This window comes from Zalophus californianus, chromosome 12 (genome assembly GCF_009762305.2).
Source record: "Zalophus californianus isolate mZalCal1 chromosome 12, mZalCal1.pri.v2, whole genome shotgun sequence".
Taxonomy (NCBI): domain Eukaryota; kingdom Metazoa; phylum Chordata; class Mammalia; order Carnivora; family Otariidae; genus Zalophus; species Zalophus californianus.
The window spans coordinates 92,546,185-92,563,473 of NC_045606.1; the positions used below are offsets into that span (position 1 = coordinate 92,546,185).

Genomic DNA, 17,289 nt, shown 5'->3' on the forward strand with positions numbered 1-17,289 from the left:
CCTCTCCCTCTGCCCTCCCCTGGTTTGTGCTCTCTCTCTCAGGCTCACTCTCTCTCAAATAAATAAATAAAATCTTTAAATAAATAAATAAATAAATAAATAAAATAGGTATATAACCTGTCACTACCACCCGGGTCAAGAAGCCCACACCACACTCTCTGTGCTCATAGTCATGTTGGCAGAAAGGGTCTGGTAGAGAAAGTCAGAATGGGGGAGGCAGAATCTCTCTCCCTCCTTAACTTCCATAACCATCTAGGCATTTTACTATTTGATTATTTTTTTTAAGATTTTATTTATTTATTTGCGAGGGAGAGAGAGACAGAGAACATGGGGGGAGGACAGAGGGAGAAGCAGGCTCCCCGCTGAGCAGGGAACCTGCCCACAGGGCTCGATCCCAGGACCCTGAGATCATGACCTGAGCTGAAGGCAGTCGCTTAACCAACTGAACCTCCCAGGCTCCCTAGACATTTTACTTCTAGATGTTCTCCAAGTACCGGGGCTGAGTCAGCTGACTTTTTTTTTTTTCTTCCCCAGTCACCATTACCAGAAGAAGAAACCATTTTGACACCTAGCCTCACTGACATGCACATCTAACAGGTGTTATTTCCTGTCTCCCGCCCATACAGGGTGCTGGGTCTTGAACTATATGTCATTTTCAGTGCACAGACGTCTGCCTGTGACTCCCCAAGTGACAACGTGCCCCAGCAGCACTCGGCAGTGCCTTTGTTTTCTTGCTCTACCTGCCAGCACCGGGTTTATGACTCAAGAGAGGTTCCTGAAAAGTGATGTGTAAATGGAATATGGGGTAAGATAAATTATAACTTATAGGTTTTCTGAAGGAATTACAGAAAGAAATGCTCTTGGAAAGTGAATAAACCCTCCTCTATTTCAGTGCTTCTTGATCTTTTTAGACCTCAACCCACAGTAAGAGATACATTTTATATCACCTGAGTACATCCATGCATGGACAAAACTGACCCAAACAGGGTACAAAGCAGTACTTAGCCTTACCGCATGACATACATTCTGAAATTCTGTCCTACTTTCTTCTGTAAAAATGCTGGTCGCAGGCCACCTGGCTGGCTCAGTCGGCAGAGCACAATGACTCTCAGTCTCGGGGTCGTGAACTGAAGGCGCATGTTGGGCATGGAGCCTTCTTTAAAAAAAAAAAAATGCTCGTTGCCACCCACAAAAAAATGGATTTCATGACTCACTAATAGGTCTCAACCCACAGTTTGAAAACACTATGCCAATTTAAATATTTTAATATTTTAATATTTTAAATATTTTATCAATCTGATGTTTCCGTTTTGCGCATGGTATACTGCCTACACCTTACATTCTACATTCTGGAGAAAATCTAATCCCTAAGATATGACAAGCGGTGACTCTTCCAGACTCTGTGAGGGAAAAACTTAAGTATTATGCTTTTATTGCTAGTAGGAGACTGATTAATTCTAGGTTTTCTCAGACCTAGAAATCAACCTTCGTTCTGTGGTAGATTTTTTGAGGAAGGAAAACAAATGTTTTTCAGCTCTTTCTTCCCATGCAAGTTCAGAGTTGTTTTGGTTTTTTTTTTTAATCTTCTCTTTGGGTCGCCTCCTTTCTCTCCGTGGCTCCTCAGAAAGAGTTATTCAAGTCCACAAAACAGCCAAATGACTCAAGACCTAGATCTGTATTCTCCTTGACCTTGCCCCCCGCTCAACTAGCCGCCCCCCACCCCAGCCAAACGAGAGACCCCAGGAAAAACCAGGGGGCAAGGACTGCAAAAGAGAAGGTGAGTAGAAGGAAGGAACAGGGTGGCTGAATAGTTAAGGGCTAGTCCTTGTCGTCTGGCTCTGCTAGGTGCCGAATGTCGGAAGGGCAAGCTGACTGCATGGGGAGCACTGGCCAGCGCCTCACCCTGCGCTTTGTACCCAACGGCAGCTGAGGCCCGGGCGGTGGGAGGGCTCGCGCTTTCCTTTCACTTTCTCAGGTCGCCAAGCCCGACACCTGGGGACCGAGCACCAGCTCCCACCACTCTGGCCAGGCCTGGCGGGAGAAAGAAAGACGCGGAGGGCCAGGAAGGAAAACTAGGAGAATAAAATAAACATTACCTGCCAGCAGAGGTGAGAGAGCGAGCCAGGTAAGCAACAGGTGAACCAGGAAGGTGAAGGCTACAGGATGCGGGATGGAGGGCATCTGGCACCGGCGGGTGGGCACTGCTCATTTCTCCTTGCAGGGGGCGCCGGCTAAGGTAAAGAGGGCTTTTGTGGAAACAAACCTGGAGGACTTGCTTGGGGCAGGGGGGAAGGTGGAAGTAAGGTCCCTCCCTGCTCAAGTTAGTGATATGACACCGGAAGTGGAATGGCCTTCTTTATTTGAAAAGCCAGAAGGAAAAAAGTGGTTTCATTGTGTCTTTTGTCTGCTGCATCATTTGCCAGAGGTGATTTTCAGAGGCGTCCAAGAGAGGGATGGGAGCCTTCTTCATCTGTTTAAAGCTCAGGGTTTTCATGTACAGATTATGAGTCTGTGTGCTTTCTAATTTGTGTGATACAGACCTGTCCTTTTCTGACTTTAAAGAAAACCAAAAAATAAAACTGGAAGAAATGGAGGAGGGTGTCATAAGGCAGGAGCAACGTGAAGCATGTCAAATTTAATCATCGAATGGGACAAGTTTTCATGTATTTTTATGAAACATTGGATGAGGAGACCCAACACAACATCATGTGAAGAACGGTTGAAAGGCCCAGGGATATTTGCCTTGAGGGGATATGTTTGCTGCCTCAGATTTCTGATGGGCTGTCATGTGGAATCGGAATCTGCCAAGTCCTGGCACAGCCCGGGGGCAACAGATGGAAACCACAGGGAGATAGAGTTCAACCCCATGTAAGTTAGAGTTGGACATGCCAAGTGGATTCTTGCAGGAGGTAGTAAGTTCCCTGTGATCAAAGATATCAAAGTACAGGTAGATATTGAGGCAGAAATGCTGAGGTGGGAATAAAGTTTCAGGTGAGTGATTCTGTTGATCAGTGCTCCCCAAACCTGGATGGTCATCAGAATCACCTGGGAAGTGTGTGCCTGTGTGTGTGTGTGTGTGTGTGTGTCTTTAAATATATTTGGCAGATCTCGAATGGGCTGTAGCAATCTATCTTTCTAAGTATCTCTTTCAGATAGTTGTGACATAATCGGTTTGGGAAACACCGTCATTAGAAACTTTAAGTTATTTCCCAGCCCATAGTAAAATATGCCATAAACATTTGAAAACCATAGTTTTCATTTTGGGGTTTTTTTTTTAAGTTTATTTTTTAAGTGATTTCTACACCCAACATGGGGCTTGAGCTCACAACGCTGAGATCAAGAGTCATGTGCTCTACCGACTGAGCCAGCCAGGTGCTCCACATAGTTTTCATCTTGAATATTCTCGAAATCGTAATTTCCTGGTCAAGAAAACCAGAAGAAAAAGGCCATGTCCCTCTTCCCCAAACTGACTTCTCTGCCAAATCTTGTCGGTCCTTGTTGCTGGTTGCCTGGACAGTCTGTCTTCTGTAGTTGGGAGTTTTCCTCCCCGTGAGAAGTGAAGCTAGGATGACAGCGAGGCATGTCCTCCAGCTGATGAATGGCAGGTGGGACACTCCCGTAGGCATCTCCCCTGCCATCCTCCTGCTCTGGGCGCTTGACAGAGCATGGGGTACTTCCTTGCCTCAGTGACTAAGATTTCAGTCAATGTTGTCATCTGAGAGTGTCGCTTGTGTGCTGGGCCCCACAGAGAATGGCAGTTAAACCTCTTCATTTTATTTTTTATTTTTTTAAAGATTTTATTTATTTGAGAGAGAGAATGAGAGCGAGAGAGAACATGAGGGGGGGGAGGGTCAGAGGGAGAAGCAGACTCCCCTGCAGAGCAGGGAGCCCGATGTGGGACTCGATCCCTGAACTCTAGGATCATGACCTGAGCTGAAGGCAGTTGCTCAACCAACTGAGCCACCCAGGTGCCCCAAACCTCTTCATTTTAAAGTAATGCCAACCCACGGAGGCCAGGTGTGGGCATGTGGGGACAGCTCCCTTGTACCTGACCAGGAATTAATATCCGTCTCCCACAAGAATGCGAGTGCTATGAATGAACAACCTCCCTTTCTCCTGTCCTACATCCCGAGTGCCTAGAACAGTGCCTGGCGCCTGATGGAACAGTGTCTAGTTCACTAAAGAGATGGTGGATTCCTTCTTTTCTTCCTAGGTCCATTCTAGGTGGCAAGGAGCCATGCAATTCTCCAGCTCATCCAGGGCAGCAGATGAGAATTTTGACTATTTGTTCAAGATTATCCTCATTGGGGATTCCAATGTGGGGAAGACGTGTGTGGTACAGCATTTCAAATCTGGGGTCTACACAGAGACACAGCAGAACACGATTGGGGTGGACTTCACTGTGCGCTCCCTTGAGATCGATGGCAAGAAAGTGAAGGTCAGAAAGGCACGGGGTTGGCTCCTCCCTTAGCTAGAGTTCTTTTTTTTTTAAGATTTTATTTATTTATTTGAGAGAGAGCATGAGCAGGGGGGAGGGGTAGAGGGAGAAGCAGATTCCCTACTGAGCAAGGAGCCAACGTGGGGCTCCATCCCAGGACCCTGGGATCATGACCTGAGCGAAGGCAGATGCCCAACTGACTGAGCCACCCAGGGGCCCCTTAGCTAGAGTTCATTTTTTTTTTTTAAGATTTTATTTATTTGACAGCGAGAGAGACAGCGAAAGAGGGAACACAAGCAGGGGGAGTGAGAGAGGGAGAAGCAGGCTTCCCGCCGAGCAGGGAGCCCGATGTGGGGCTCGATCCCAGGACCCCGGGATCATGACCTGAGCTGAAGGCAGATGCTTAACGACTGAGCCACCCAGGCACCCCTTAGCTAGAGTTCTTAACACCAAAACACATGCCTGAGGAATAAAAGATTTAAATATAAAACATGAAATCATAAGAATACCAGAAAAAAAGATCATTGAAATATTTATCTTTATCATTGTGGAATGGGGAAATCAGCCTTTTTTTTTTAAGATTTTATTTATTTGAGAGAAAGATTGAGAGAACGAGTGGGAGGAGGGGCAGAGGGGAGCCTGATGCAGGACTCGATCCCAGGACCCTGAGATCATGACATGAGCCAAAGGCAGATGCTTAACTGACTGAGCCACCAAGGCACCCAGCAGCCTTTTTTTTTTTTTAAGATTTTATGTATTTATTTGAAAGAGAGAGAGAGAGCACAAGCGCGGGGGAGGGGTATGAGGAAGCAGAGAGAGAGGGAGAGGGACAAGCAGACTCCCTGCTGAGCGCAGAGCCCAATGCAGAGCTGATCCCAGGACCCCAAGATCATGACCCAAGCCGAAATCAGACGTTTAACTGACTGAGCCACCCAGGCGCCCCGGGGAAATCAGCCTTTTTTTTTTTTTTTTTTTTAAAGATTTTATTTATTTATTTGACAGAGAGAGACACAGTGAGAGAGGGAACACAAGCAGGAGGAGTGGGAGAGGGAGAAGCGAAGCAGGCTTCCCGCGGAGCAGGGAGCCCGACGCGGGGCTCGATCCCAAGACCCTGGGATCATGACCTGAGCCGAAGGCAGACGCTTAACGACTGAGCCACCCAGGCGCCCCGGAAATCAGCCTTTTAAGACAAGAACCCAGAAGCCATAAAGGAAAAGATTGCTCAATCATAACTACCTAAAGGCCGAGTTTATATATCTCTATATAATGATATAAAGGTCAAATTTCTACATCCACAAAAATACCATAAACAAAGTCAAAAGATGAATGACAAACTGGAAAGAAATATTTGCAAATATGGAACTGACAAAAGGCTAATTTCTTTAACGTGAAATGAGCCCCAATAAATATCTAAGAAAAAGACTAACAACCAAATACAAAAAGTAGGCAATCCACAGATTGGACACAATTGCTATTTCATAAATTCGATAAGAACTAGCTCAGAAATTCATGTCAAGATATAAAGGTGTCCATCCTCACTCATGATTTGAAAAGTGCAAATTCGAATCAAAAACTAGTGATGTAATGTGTGGTGATTAACATAACATAATAAAATTTAAAAAATAAAAATAAAAGTGCAAATTCGAATAACAGTGAGAGACTCTTACCCCTTTGGTTAGAAAAGATCAGAAAGTGTTGGTGAAAATGTAAAGCATGTAAAGCTTGGGATCTTTATTAAATAAAAACAACAGTAAAAAGACATTTTGGAGACAATCAAGAAAATTTTAACATATTAGATGATACCAAGGAGTTACTGGAAAGCTGATTAGCAGTGATTATGGCATTGTGCTTCTGTATGAAAATGTCTACTTTTGACACAAATGAAATGACATGACGTCTGAGATTCACCCAGGTCAGTACCCCCTCAGGGGCGCCTGGGTAGCTCAGTGGTAGAGTGTCTGCCTTCGGCCCAGGTCATGACCTCAGGGTCCTGGGATCGAGCCCCGCATCGGGCTCCCTGCTCGGCGGGAAGCCTGCTTCTCCCTCTCCCACTCCCCCTGCTTGTGTTCCCTCTCTCGGTGTGTCTGTCAATAAGTAAATAAAATCTTTAATAAAAAATAAATAAAATAAAATAACACCTCAAAGAAATCAACAGAAGGGGCTAGATGAAGCAAGAGTGGTGAAATCTTGATAATTACTGAGTCTGGATATTGGCTATATGAGAGTTCCTTGCTTTATTCTCTCTAGTTTGGGGTATGTTTGCATCTTTCTTTAAAAAATACATTTTATAGGGGTGCCTGGCTGGCTCAGTAGGTAGAGCATGCGACTCTTGATCTCAGGGTCATGAAAACAAGCCCCACGTTGGGTGCCGAGTTTACTTAATGAAATAATTAATTAATTAGTATATTTTATAAATAGTGTGAGAGAGTGAACAAACGGGTACCCTCAGACACGGTGGAAGGGTGGACAAACGGGTGCCCCGGTGTGGGATGGTCACTGAGAAGGTATTATCATAAGGACACTCCTAAACAGACACAGCTGAGTGGTCCTTTAAAATCAGAACGGTTCAGCCAGTGTTATCACCTTGAGTGGGATCAACGAGCAGGTTCCAAATGTTAACCCCAAAATCTAGACAAAGGGATGATGGAGGTAAAACGGTCAAGAACACCAGACCCAAGACACTGGGTCCACCTCTCCGACTAAAGTGTCCCTTAGGTGGTGGCTCCCAAACCTGAAAGCACATCCAAATCACCCTGAGGAGCAAAAGGAAACACGGATCCCTGGGCCCCTCTCCCGACCTACTGAGTATCTCCAAGTGAGAGCCAGGAAACTGCCTTTTTCAGACGACGTAGGTGAGCAAGCTCCCATCAGGCGCAGGAACTCCTGATGCGGACCCCCCTTTCCTGCCCTCTTCCAGATGCAAGTGTGGGACACGGCGGGCCAGGAGCGGTTCCGGACCATCACTCAGAGCTACTACCGCAGTGCCCACGCTGCCATCATTGCCTACGACCTCACCCGACGGTCCACCTTCGAGTCTGTTCCTCACTGGATCCACGAGATAGAAAAATACGGAGCGGCGAACTTGGTCATTATGCTGATTGGTATGGTGTTTTCAAAGCATTTGGCTTTTCTTTCCTGGGCCCCTCTGCAGATGCACAGCTTTTTGTGTGTTTCTGATGGCAAGGGAACATGAAATCATAAAAGTGCAGGTGGTGGACAGGACCTCACAAAGTGTTTGGTCCCCAAACTCGCATCAGATTCACTTGAGAATGTGGGTGGTGGGGTGTGAACTTGTTAATAATACGGATTCCAAGGCCCCACCCTAGAGTGTCTAGTCCCAGAGACCTGGGATGGGGCCCAGGCTACTCAATGAAGGCATCATATCCCAAATGATTTGATGCAAATGTGTGTAGACCACACAGGAAATCCCCTGGAGGCTGAGGTTCACAATATCAGACGGCTCCAAATCCCCAAGGGAGCCACTCACAGGCCTGGGACCGCACCCCTGAATGACTCCTTTATACCTGCTAGGATCCTAAGCAAATCTTAATGACAAACCACCATCAAAATTAACAGCAACTTCAACTGCACAAAGGAAATGGCCGGCTTAACGTGAGCAGTCCTACTGTACATTCAGAAGGTGTACATTTCCATCCCTTCTCTGTAGTATGAGTTTTGCAAACAGAGCTGCCTTTTTCTTCCTCCTATGAACACGACTATTAACCAAGTGGCTGCTTCATTTTGGCAAGATGGTTTAGGCCCTTGCTACTCAAAGTGTGGTCTGTGGGCCAACAGTTACCTGCTGGAGTTTGTGAAAAGTGCAAGATCTTAGGCCACATCCCACACTTCCTGAATCAGAATCTTCATTTTAAGAGGATCCTAAGGAGATTCATAGGCAAATGGAAGTTTACACAGAACAAGTCTAGACAGCTAGCTATGAGACTGAGAAAGAGCTAAACACACCGTGTTTAATGGCTGATTCATCCTCTGACAAGCATGTCCTAGCTCTGTGGCCAGTCACCCTCTGAGCCTTAGTTCCTGATCTGTAAGATGTGATTAATACTTAATGGGATGTGGTAAAACTTTAATGAGATACTGTATATAAATTGCTTAGCAGTGCCTGGCACCAAGTAAGTGTTTAATAGACCATAGGATGTGTTCTAGAAAGTTTGTTTGAGGAACTCTCTCATCTATGTTCCAAATAATTCAGGGCTTAGAGGGGAGGGTAGCAAGTTCCTAGGATCTAGGAAAAACCAGCAATCAAGCCCCAGCCAGAGCAGGAGACACAGGGGAGCCAGCCTGCTTCTCCCCCTCCCCAAACCCCCTACCCCTCCAAACCCCCCCGCCCCCGCCACCACCAACAGGCAGGACCTGTGCATCCTCCTTTCAGGGCTGGGCTCTGGGAACCAGCCCCCCTGTGCTGTATTGTGCACCTGTTCCCTCTCTCTCAGAGCTGCTTCCCACGCCTTACTCATGGAATCCCTCAAAACATCATCTCCGACCTGCTCCCCCCACAGACCTCATTCTCTCAGTATCTGCTTACTCACAAGGCAATCCCCGTTCCTTCTTTTCATGGCAAAGCATGATCCAGGCTGCTGGCCAACCCAAAGACGGGCGGGTGCGGGGCAAGGTGCCTACCTGAGACCAAGAGCTGGGCCCCGATGGTGAAGGCGGTCACAGGATGCAAAGCCTGGCCATGGGCGGGCCCTAGAAGAGGTCATTGGCACGTGTTCTGAGCCCATCTAGCCCATTCATTATCACTGCCATGATTCCAGAAAGGGTGTTTTGATTCATAGTTCGGCTCCTGTCATATGCACAGACTTGAAGGGACCTCATGCCGTTCCTCTAACTTGAGAAACAAAGTCATTCCAAGAGCCTAGAGTGCGCTCCCTCCTTCCTGCTACCTCAGATCCAAAGCCCCAGATTCCACAGTCTGCTGCCAAGGTAGATGCCCCTCACCTTCTCTTCCCTCGTTTTCTCTGAGGAGCTTGTCCCACATGGCAGAAAGCAGCGGGGAGAGATTAGTGAGGCTTCCCCACGGAGGGCACCTCGTCTCTCTGGGAGGAGCAAGATGCCTCTCTGCTGTAGCTTCTCACCCAAAGGCCCCCTTTGGGACCAGAAACTTCTGTAATTTGACTTCTGGTATAAAGGACACTTCTACAAGCAGAGTTCAGAGTTCGACGAATAAGCACTGACCCCAAAAGAGCCATATTTCTTCCCCAACAACCACTTCTGGGAACAACGAAGGAGGATGCTCACGAGGCGTCCTGCATCCTTCAGGATAGCAGGGCCCCACCCTTGGGGTGTGAGGACCAGGGGGTGTGCTAGGGAGATGCTGGTGACAGGCGACACTAAATGCTTAGCCGATCCAGGTACAATTCTGAGCCCTCTGAGTCACTGCATTTAACTGGACTTTGGAGTCAGACAGATTGGGGTTCAGAGCTCCTTCTCTGCCTTCCCCTCTGAACTTGGGCTCGTTGCTCTCTCTAAATTTCTATTTCCTCATCTATGAAACGGATACCTGCTTCAGGTGTGCTGTTGAGTTGAATGGATATATCTGAAGCACTTAGCGTGGTGCTAAGACCTCAGTAAGGGGAAGCCATTATTTCCTGGTGGAGCAAAGATGAGGCTCTGCTGTGCTAGATCGAGGGGCTCAGAGGCCCCCCTGGGTGGAGAGCGGAGCCGACGGGGAGGGACATCCATGACCTCGGGAGCAGAAGGAAACCCCACCAGGGGAGCTCCCAGAGAAGGGACCGCAAGGGTGGAAAATGTGCATCTCACTAAGGGGAATGAAGACGTTCTGATCACACTTGAAGTTTTCCCAGGAAGGTGGACTGGATCTCTTTTCCATTAAATTCCTGTGCTCCCAACAATGACGTAGTTGTTCCTCAGGGCCTGGAAGCCTGCAAGGCAAAGCTGCATATCCCCAGGACCCCTTCCCTTCTGAGCTATATTTGGAAGACAAAGCCCTTTCTCCAATGTCCTGGGCCTCCCTCGCTGGCTCTCGCCCCAGCACTCTCCTTAACTGCCGATTCCTCTGCAGCAGACACAGATGGGGCAGAGGAGGGGGTAACAAATGCTAAGATGGGGGCGCCTGGGTGGCTCAGTCGGTTAAGCATCTGCTTTCAGTTCAGGTCATGATCCCGGGGTCCTGGGATGGAGCCCCACATCGGGCTCCCTGCTCAGTGGAGAGCCTGCTTCTCCCTCTCCCTCTGCCCCTCCCTCTGCTTGTGCTCTCTCTCGCTCTCTCCCTCTCGATCGCTCGATTGCAAATAAAATAAATAAAATCTTTTAAAGAATGCTAAAATGTTGCAGGATTCCCAGGAATCTCACGGCTGTTGTGGTATCTATACCCTAATCTGTCATTCTTCACAACCATCTCTGCCTCACTTTATGATTGGTTCTAGAAATGCCCCCGAAGATAATCAGGATGTGTCAGTTTAGGACGCAGACTTTCACACAAGTGTCAGAGAGCTGATAGTGCACCGATTTGTACTGCTCCTTCTCTCCGGCCATTTACCGGAAGACCCTTGGTAGTGTCCCTGTGTTTAAAATCCTTGGTGGACCCCCATTGCCCTCAAGATAGCATACAAATTCCTGAGCACAGCCTACAAGCACCCCGCTTTCCTCCTCAAGAAGATTGGCTCTTATCTTTTCCTCATCCCTTCTGCTGTTTGTGGCCTCCCAGCTCTTAGTACCCCCATCAGAGGGAGGGGTCAGGAGCCGACTTCCTTTATAGGTTATATAGGATGTTCTCCTGACTTTCCCTCGGCGCCTGCTCTCTGTCCCCTTAGGATTTCAGGCAAACCTTCCACTTCAACTGCTGCTATATTTCCAAGTCCACATTCTCCCAGCAAAAACTCTTCGTGCCTAAGAGTTCAGCCTTCAGAATCTGTCAGATCTTAGAAGAATGCCTTCTATGTTACGTAACACCCTCAGTAGGTCTGGGCCAACACCCCAAGGTCAGATGCCTTCTTAGGCAGTGCAGTGAAATGTGTGACATAGGCCTACAAACCAGGTTGAATAAAAACCTCAAATGCCAGTTTAGGGCAGATGTTACCGTCAGAGGAATTGCCAAATACACTTAGGGGTTTCCGAGGTTTTTGGGTTTGGGAAATGTGGACAAGGGATTACACACCTGTACTACTAACAACTGTTACCATTCACCTGGTCCTTGGCCTATATTATTTTGTGGCCTGTCTCGGATCAGAAAATTCCTATACAGTTGTTGAATTGCCTGTGTGTCTGTCTTGTCTCCTTAACAAGATGAGGCACTCCTTCCTTCGGGGCAGGAACATCTCTGGGTGCCCAACACACAGCCCTTACTTAGCAAGCAAGGATTTGAACTGCGAGGGTCAAACACACGGTTTCTTTCCCTTCCACCAGGTGTCCCGGCTCATCGTGAGGTGTGTGGAGGGTCTGGGCACTGGGCAGACAGTGCTGCTGACCTGCCATAGCAATGGGGTAGGTTGGCGGAGCAGGTCATAAAAGGCAGAACGAGTGCCACTGAGCCCAGCACCTACAGCTCAAAGTGAGGGATGCAAGGAGCAGACCCAACTCCCAGTTCAGGAACTCCCATTCCTACAGCATCCCTCCCTGCCGCCCCCCCTAGAGGCTCTCACCCCTGCCTTCCAGAAGTAGAGCAGTGCCCTGAGCTTCGGCCTCCAGGGCTATAAATATGCATGCAGCTGTCTTGAAGAGATGTGCCTGAGTTTGTTTCCAGAGGCTGCTGTGACAAATTACCACACACCGAGCAGCTTAAAATCGTGGGAAGGTGTTCTCTCTCAATTCTGGAGGCCAGAAATCTGAACTCAGTATCACTGGGCCAAAATCAAGGCATCCGCAGGGCCACACAGCTCCCGGGGCTCCAGAGGAGCATCTGTTCTTTGCCTCTTTCCATTTCTGGTGGCTGCCAGCATTCTGTGCTGTGGCCGCAACATCTAGTGTGTACGTCCCTCTTCATCTTCCTCCTGTGTGTGACGTGTCCCCCCCCCAGCCCACTCATCAGGGTACATGTGGCTGTATTGGGGCCCATCCAGCTAATCCAGGATCCTCTCCCCATCTCGAGATTCTTAATAACATCTGCAAAGACCTGTCTTCCAAATAAGGTGGCATTCAGTTTCCAGGGATTAGAACCCCGTATCTTTGGGAGTCAGTTTTCAGCCCAGCCCAGTAGGTAGGTGGTGTCTCAGACTGAACACAGTTGTAAGAAAGGTTCCTTCAGCCCTGAGCCAACATTGCCTGGGGGATGGAGTCCTGCAGCCTGCAGCCTGGGTCTGCATTAGCAAGCCCTACTTTAGCCTACTTAAAATATATATATATGTATACACATATATATATATTTTAAAGATTTTATTTATTTATTTGAGAGAGAGAGAATGAGAGATAGAGAGCACGAGAGGGAAGAGGGTCAGAGGGAGAAGCAGACTCCCCGCTGAGCAGGGAGCCCGACGTGGGACTCGATCCCGGGACTCCAGGATCATGACCTGAGCCGAAGGCAGTCGCTTAACCAACTGAGCCACCCAGGCGCCCCAACATATATATATATATATATTTTTTTTTTTTTTAGGTAATCTCTACACCCAACGTGCAGCTCAAATTTATGATCCTGAGATCAAGAGTCCCATGCTCTACCACCTGAGCCAGCCAGGCGCCCCTGAATAGACATTTTTTAAAAAAGATTATGTTTATTTGTTTGAGAGAGAGAGCGAGAGCATGAGTGGGGGGGAGGAGCAGAGGGACAAGCAGACTCCACGCCAAGCATGGAGCCTGACATGGGGCCTAATCCCACACCCCGAGACCATGACCCGAGCTGAAATCAAGAGTTGGCCGCTGGGGTGCCTGGCTGGCTCAGTCGGTTAAGTGGCTGCCTTCGGCTCAGGTCATGATCCCAAGGTCCTGGGATTGAGCCCCACATTGGGCTCCCTGCTCCGCAGGAAGCCTGATTCTCCCTCTCCCACTCCCCCTGCTTGTGTTCCCTCTCTCGCTGTCTTTCTGTCAAATAAAATCTTAAAAAAAAAAAAGAGTTGGCTGCTTAACCAGCTGAGCCACCCAGACACCCCCTAAATAGATATTTTTTAAAATTTCAATATATGTCAATCCATCAATCTTTCCTCAGTGATACGGTGCACTCCTTTGCATGCACACATATGCAAAGGAGTGCACCGTATCACTGGGGAAATCTGAATAAGCTCTATGGGATGTACCAATGGTAATTTCCTGGTTTTGACATCAGACTATCATTCCCCAAGAGGTTACCAGTGGGGAAACTGCATGAACGGTACGCTAGACCTCCCTGAAAGACCTCCTTCAACAACCTGGGAGTCTATAATTGTTTCAAAATGAAAAGTTTTAAAGGTTTTCATGGTGGGGAGGGTTAATTATGGGGGGAAAGGGTCTCAGAAGGCTCCTTTATGAGAAAAAACAAGTTGAGAAACACTGGTCTGGCCCGTCTTAATTACAGTAGCTTTGTAATAAATCCTGATGTCTGGTAGAACAAATCCTGCAGGAAAACAATTTTACCTTTAGATTCCTGCCTCAGAGAAATCAAAGTCCAAAGATTGGATGCACGTAGGGTTGAAGTGGAAAAGCAAAAGAGATGGGTCACTCTTCCTTCTATAACCAGTCCTGGGGGCCATGCTCACAAAACCCTTCACTGAACTTTCTGGGGTAATAGGGAATGTTCTATATCCTGAGGGGAATGATGGTTACAGAGCATATACGTTTGTCAGAATTCATGAACTGCACACTTAAAATCTGCCTATTATATTTAAGTTGTAGCTAAATCCTGCATTATTCATTTCATACCTTCAATCCAGCAAATCCTCATCACAAGCTCCTCAGCTAGCCCAGGCCCCATCCCACGGTATCCAACCCTTTGTGGTTTGGAAAAGAGAGCAGAAAGAGAAACAAGATTTGAAGGAATAACAGAGAAGGCCGAAACACCCCCTCCAGCATCGTCTTTACCTAGTTGGACTTAGAAGGAAGGAATGACTGTCCCTCCGTAGAATGTAGAGGCTCCACCTGTCCCTGCCAATAAAACACACACCTCCGGCCCATTTCTCACAGCTCCTCAGGATCTCATTTGACAGTGAATTAAGACAGTGGCTCTTTTTCCATCAGTGGTTTCATTTTCAGTAAATCTGCCCACAATGGCTGTTTAGGAATGAATCACGCTTGAGTACTGTTGAACTAAAATGTTTCTATTAAAGGTTTATTTAAAAAAAACAAAAACAAAAACAAAACCAGATTCAGTTTGTCCATGGAATATTTGCTTCTTTCTCACTCCCAGGGAACAAATGTGACCTGTGGGAAAAACGGAATGTCCTGTTTGAGGATGCCTGCACACTGGCTGAGAAGCATGGCCTGCTTGCTGTTTTAGAAACATCTGCCAAGGAGTCTAAGAACATAGACGAGGTCTTCATGCTGATGGCCAGGGAGCTGATCACCCGCAACAGCCTGCACTTATTTGGGGAGAGCACGCTGAACAGCCTGGCCCCGGATTCTAGGCCGGTCCTTGTGGCCCAGGGTCCGAAGGAGAAGACCCACTGCATGTGCTGAAGACGTTCACGAGGCCAGTTGCAGCCACCGGATGCCGCGTCTGATGCTGAAGGTAGCGGGATACCTTGTTGTCTGCCACGTAGCATCTCAGACCAAAGGACAGACTTGCCGCTGGTCCTTAACCCTTCCCTCCAGGATGGGGAGCACTTTGCCTGGGTTCACACCAGAGGCCAGGCCTGCTGACCCTGAGTAAAGCCACACCACTGTTTCTCTTGGTTCCGCTTCAGACTTGAGGCACAGGGGTAGGAGGACAAGGTCTGCTCTTCTTTACCCTTCCATTTGGTCTCCCCAACCCTTCCAACCAGCTTCTACTGAATTTTGCTTCTCGCTTGAAGAAGAGGGTAGTGAAAAAAGAATAAAGGAGGGATATCAAGAGAGGGGAGAGGATGTTTAGAACATTCCAGAGCTGTTTAAAACAGCTCAGGTGTGGGGGGGGGGGGTTGCAGAAAGAAAAAAAAGCCTGCGGTGATAAACCAGAACGCTGTTAACTTTTGCTTCCTGACGTTCACACCTCAGGTCTTTAGTCTGGGGAGCAAACCCTTTGACATCAAGACCATAAATACTGTCTTGCCAAATGGTCAAGAGCCATGTGATGGAGACAGAATTGGATCTCACTCTATCCTAGCGGGGCTGATGTGACCACCTTCCTAGAATGTGGGAGATGCTGACAATTTCCTTCTAAAATACCAGATTATCTGCTGGATAAAAACTCGCTTGTGAATTGAAATTCAGTTGGCTCACAGATGAATGTCAAGCCAATATTGACCTTGCTGTGTGGCCCCCATGTGTGCCGTGTACCTTCCAGAACCTGTAGATAATAAACATTGTTTTTTCAAAGTTCCCTGAACTTTGTTGTTGTTGCTGGGGCACATCTTGTAATCATAATAAGAACCACAAGGGCTGAGGGGTGCCTGGGTGGCTCAGTCGTTAAGCGTCTGCCTTCAGCTCAGGTCATGATCCCAGGGTCCTGGGATCGAGCCCCGCATCGGGCTCCCTGCTCCGCGGGAAGCCTGCTTCTCCCTCTACCACTCTCCCTGCTTGTGTTCCCTCTCTCGCTATGTCTTTCTCTGTCAAATAAATAAATAAAATCTTAAAAAAAAAAAAACACAAGGGCTGGTCCAGCCACAACAATGGCTCTGAACCAGGAAAGGTCTGTGGGGACTCACCTCAGCACTACCCATAAGCTGAGACCAGCACAAAACAGATAGCCACTAACTATGTGTAGCTTGAGTACTTGAAATGTGGCTAATTCGAATTTGAGATGAGCTCTAAGTGCAAAATACACACCAGATTTTGAACACTTAGTACAAAAAAAAAAAAGAGTATAAAGAATCTTACAATAATTTTATATTGATTATATTTTGAAATGATTATTAGATACACTAGGTTAAATAAACATTTTATTAATGTTTCACCTGGTTTTTTACTTTTAAAATGTGATTACTTCTCTATGATCTTCCTCCTAACCCCTCCAACCTCTATACAGTACATATTTGAAAGTTTCAGTGTGGGGAAGAATCACCCGGCAAGCTTGGGTGACTGTGGATTTCTGAAAAGATTCTGATTCCGTCAGTCACAGGGCTCAAGGATCGGTAACATCCCCTGGCCACTCTCACACGTTTGGCTGGTGAACTACACTTTGAGGGGCATTGCTTTATTGTACTGTCTGATAGATATATGGTGTGAACCACATATGTAATTTAAATTTTTCTAGTAGCCACATTTAAAAATCATTTCACAATATATTGGTTGGACCTACCTTTAGGAAGCATGAGGTAAATCTAGTCCCATGCCAGAGAGAATACATGCATCAGAGCGGATCGACCTCTTTCATCTTCATGTTATTGTTCTGAAGGAAGGGTTTGGCACAGCAGAATCTCACAGGCAGATCAGGAATATATCCATACTAAAGCCACTGCATGATTTTCCGAGGAGGCAAGAAGCAGACAGTCGTTAGGCTAAGGAAAATTGAGTAGGTCAGGGGAGAGAGTGAGCAAAGAAGAGAGAGGCTGAGCAAGACATGAGAATAATGTCTCACACAAATCTTTCTTCATTTCTGTGCACATCAACCTCAATACTCTGAAGAGCTCATCAGCTTCTCAGGTTATGCACTCCAGGGATCAGATGGAATTAAAATATTCCTACCAGCAGGGTACACATGGAAGAACAAGGCCACCTGAAATTAACCAGCCTGGGCTTCTGCGAAATTATAGTCCTTAGACAGAAACCCGCAAGTCCCCTTGAAAGGGTATCCAGCATGGAGTGGCAGCGTCACTGACTGGGGGGGCCCA

General features: G+C 47.3%; 1 protein-coding gene across 6 annotated transcripts; it reads left to right on the forward strand.

Annotated features, from left to right (window-relative positions):
• The first annotated feature begins 669 nt into the window (after positions 1-669).
• RAB19 (RAB19, member RAS oncogene family) lies at positions 670-15,904 on the forward strand. 6 transcript variants are annotated; one of them, XM_027572967.2, is made up of 7 exons: positions 670-805; positions 1,625-1,777; positions 1,976-2,125; positions 2,563-2,868; positions 4,214-4,438; positions 7,356-7,539; positions 14,730-15,903. In XM_027572967.2, exons 5-7 carry the CDS (start codon positions 4,238-4,240, stop codon positions 14,996-14,998), a joined length of 654 nt encoding a protein of 217 aa, XP_027428768.1. In that variant the 5' UTR covers positions 670-805; positions 1,625-1,777; positions 1,976-2,125; positions 2,563-2,868; positions 4,214-4,237; the 3' UTR covers positions 14,999-15,903. The 6 variants fall into 6 exon arrangements, with proteins under 6 accessions (XP_027428768.1, XP_027428767.1, XP_027428770.1 ...); XM_027572966.2 differs by having other exon boundaries at positions 1,625-2,125; positions 2,539-2,868; XM_027572969.2 differs by having other exon boundaries at positions 1,625-2,108; positions 2,539-2,868.
• The last annotated feature ends 1,385 nt before the right edge of the window (positions 15,905-17,289 follow it).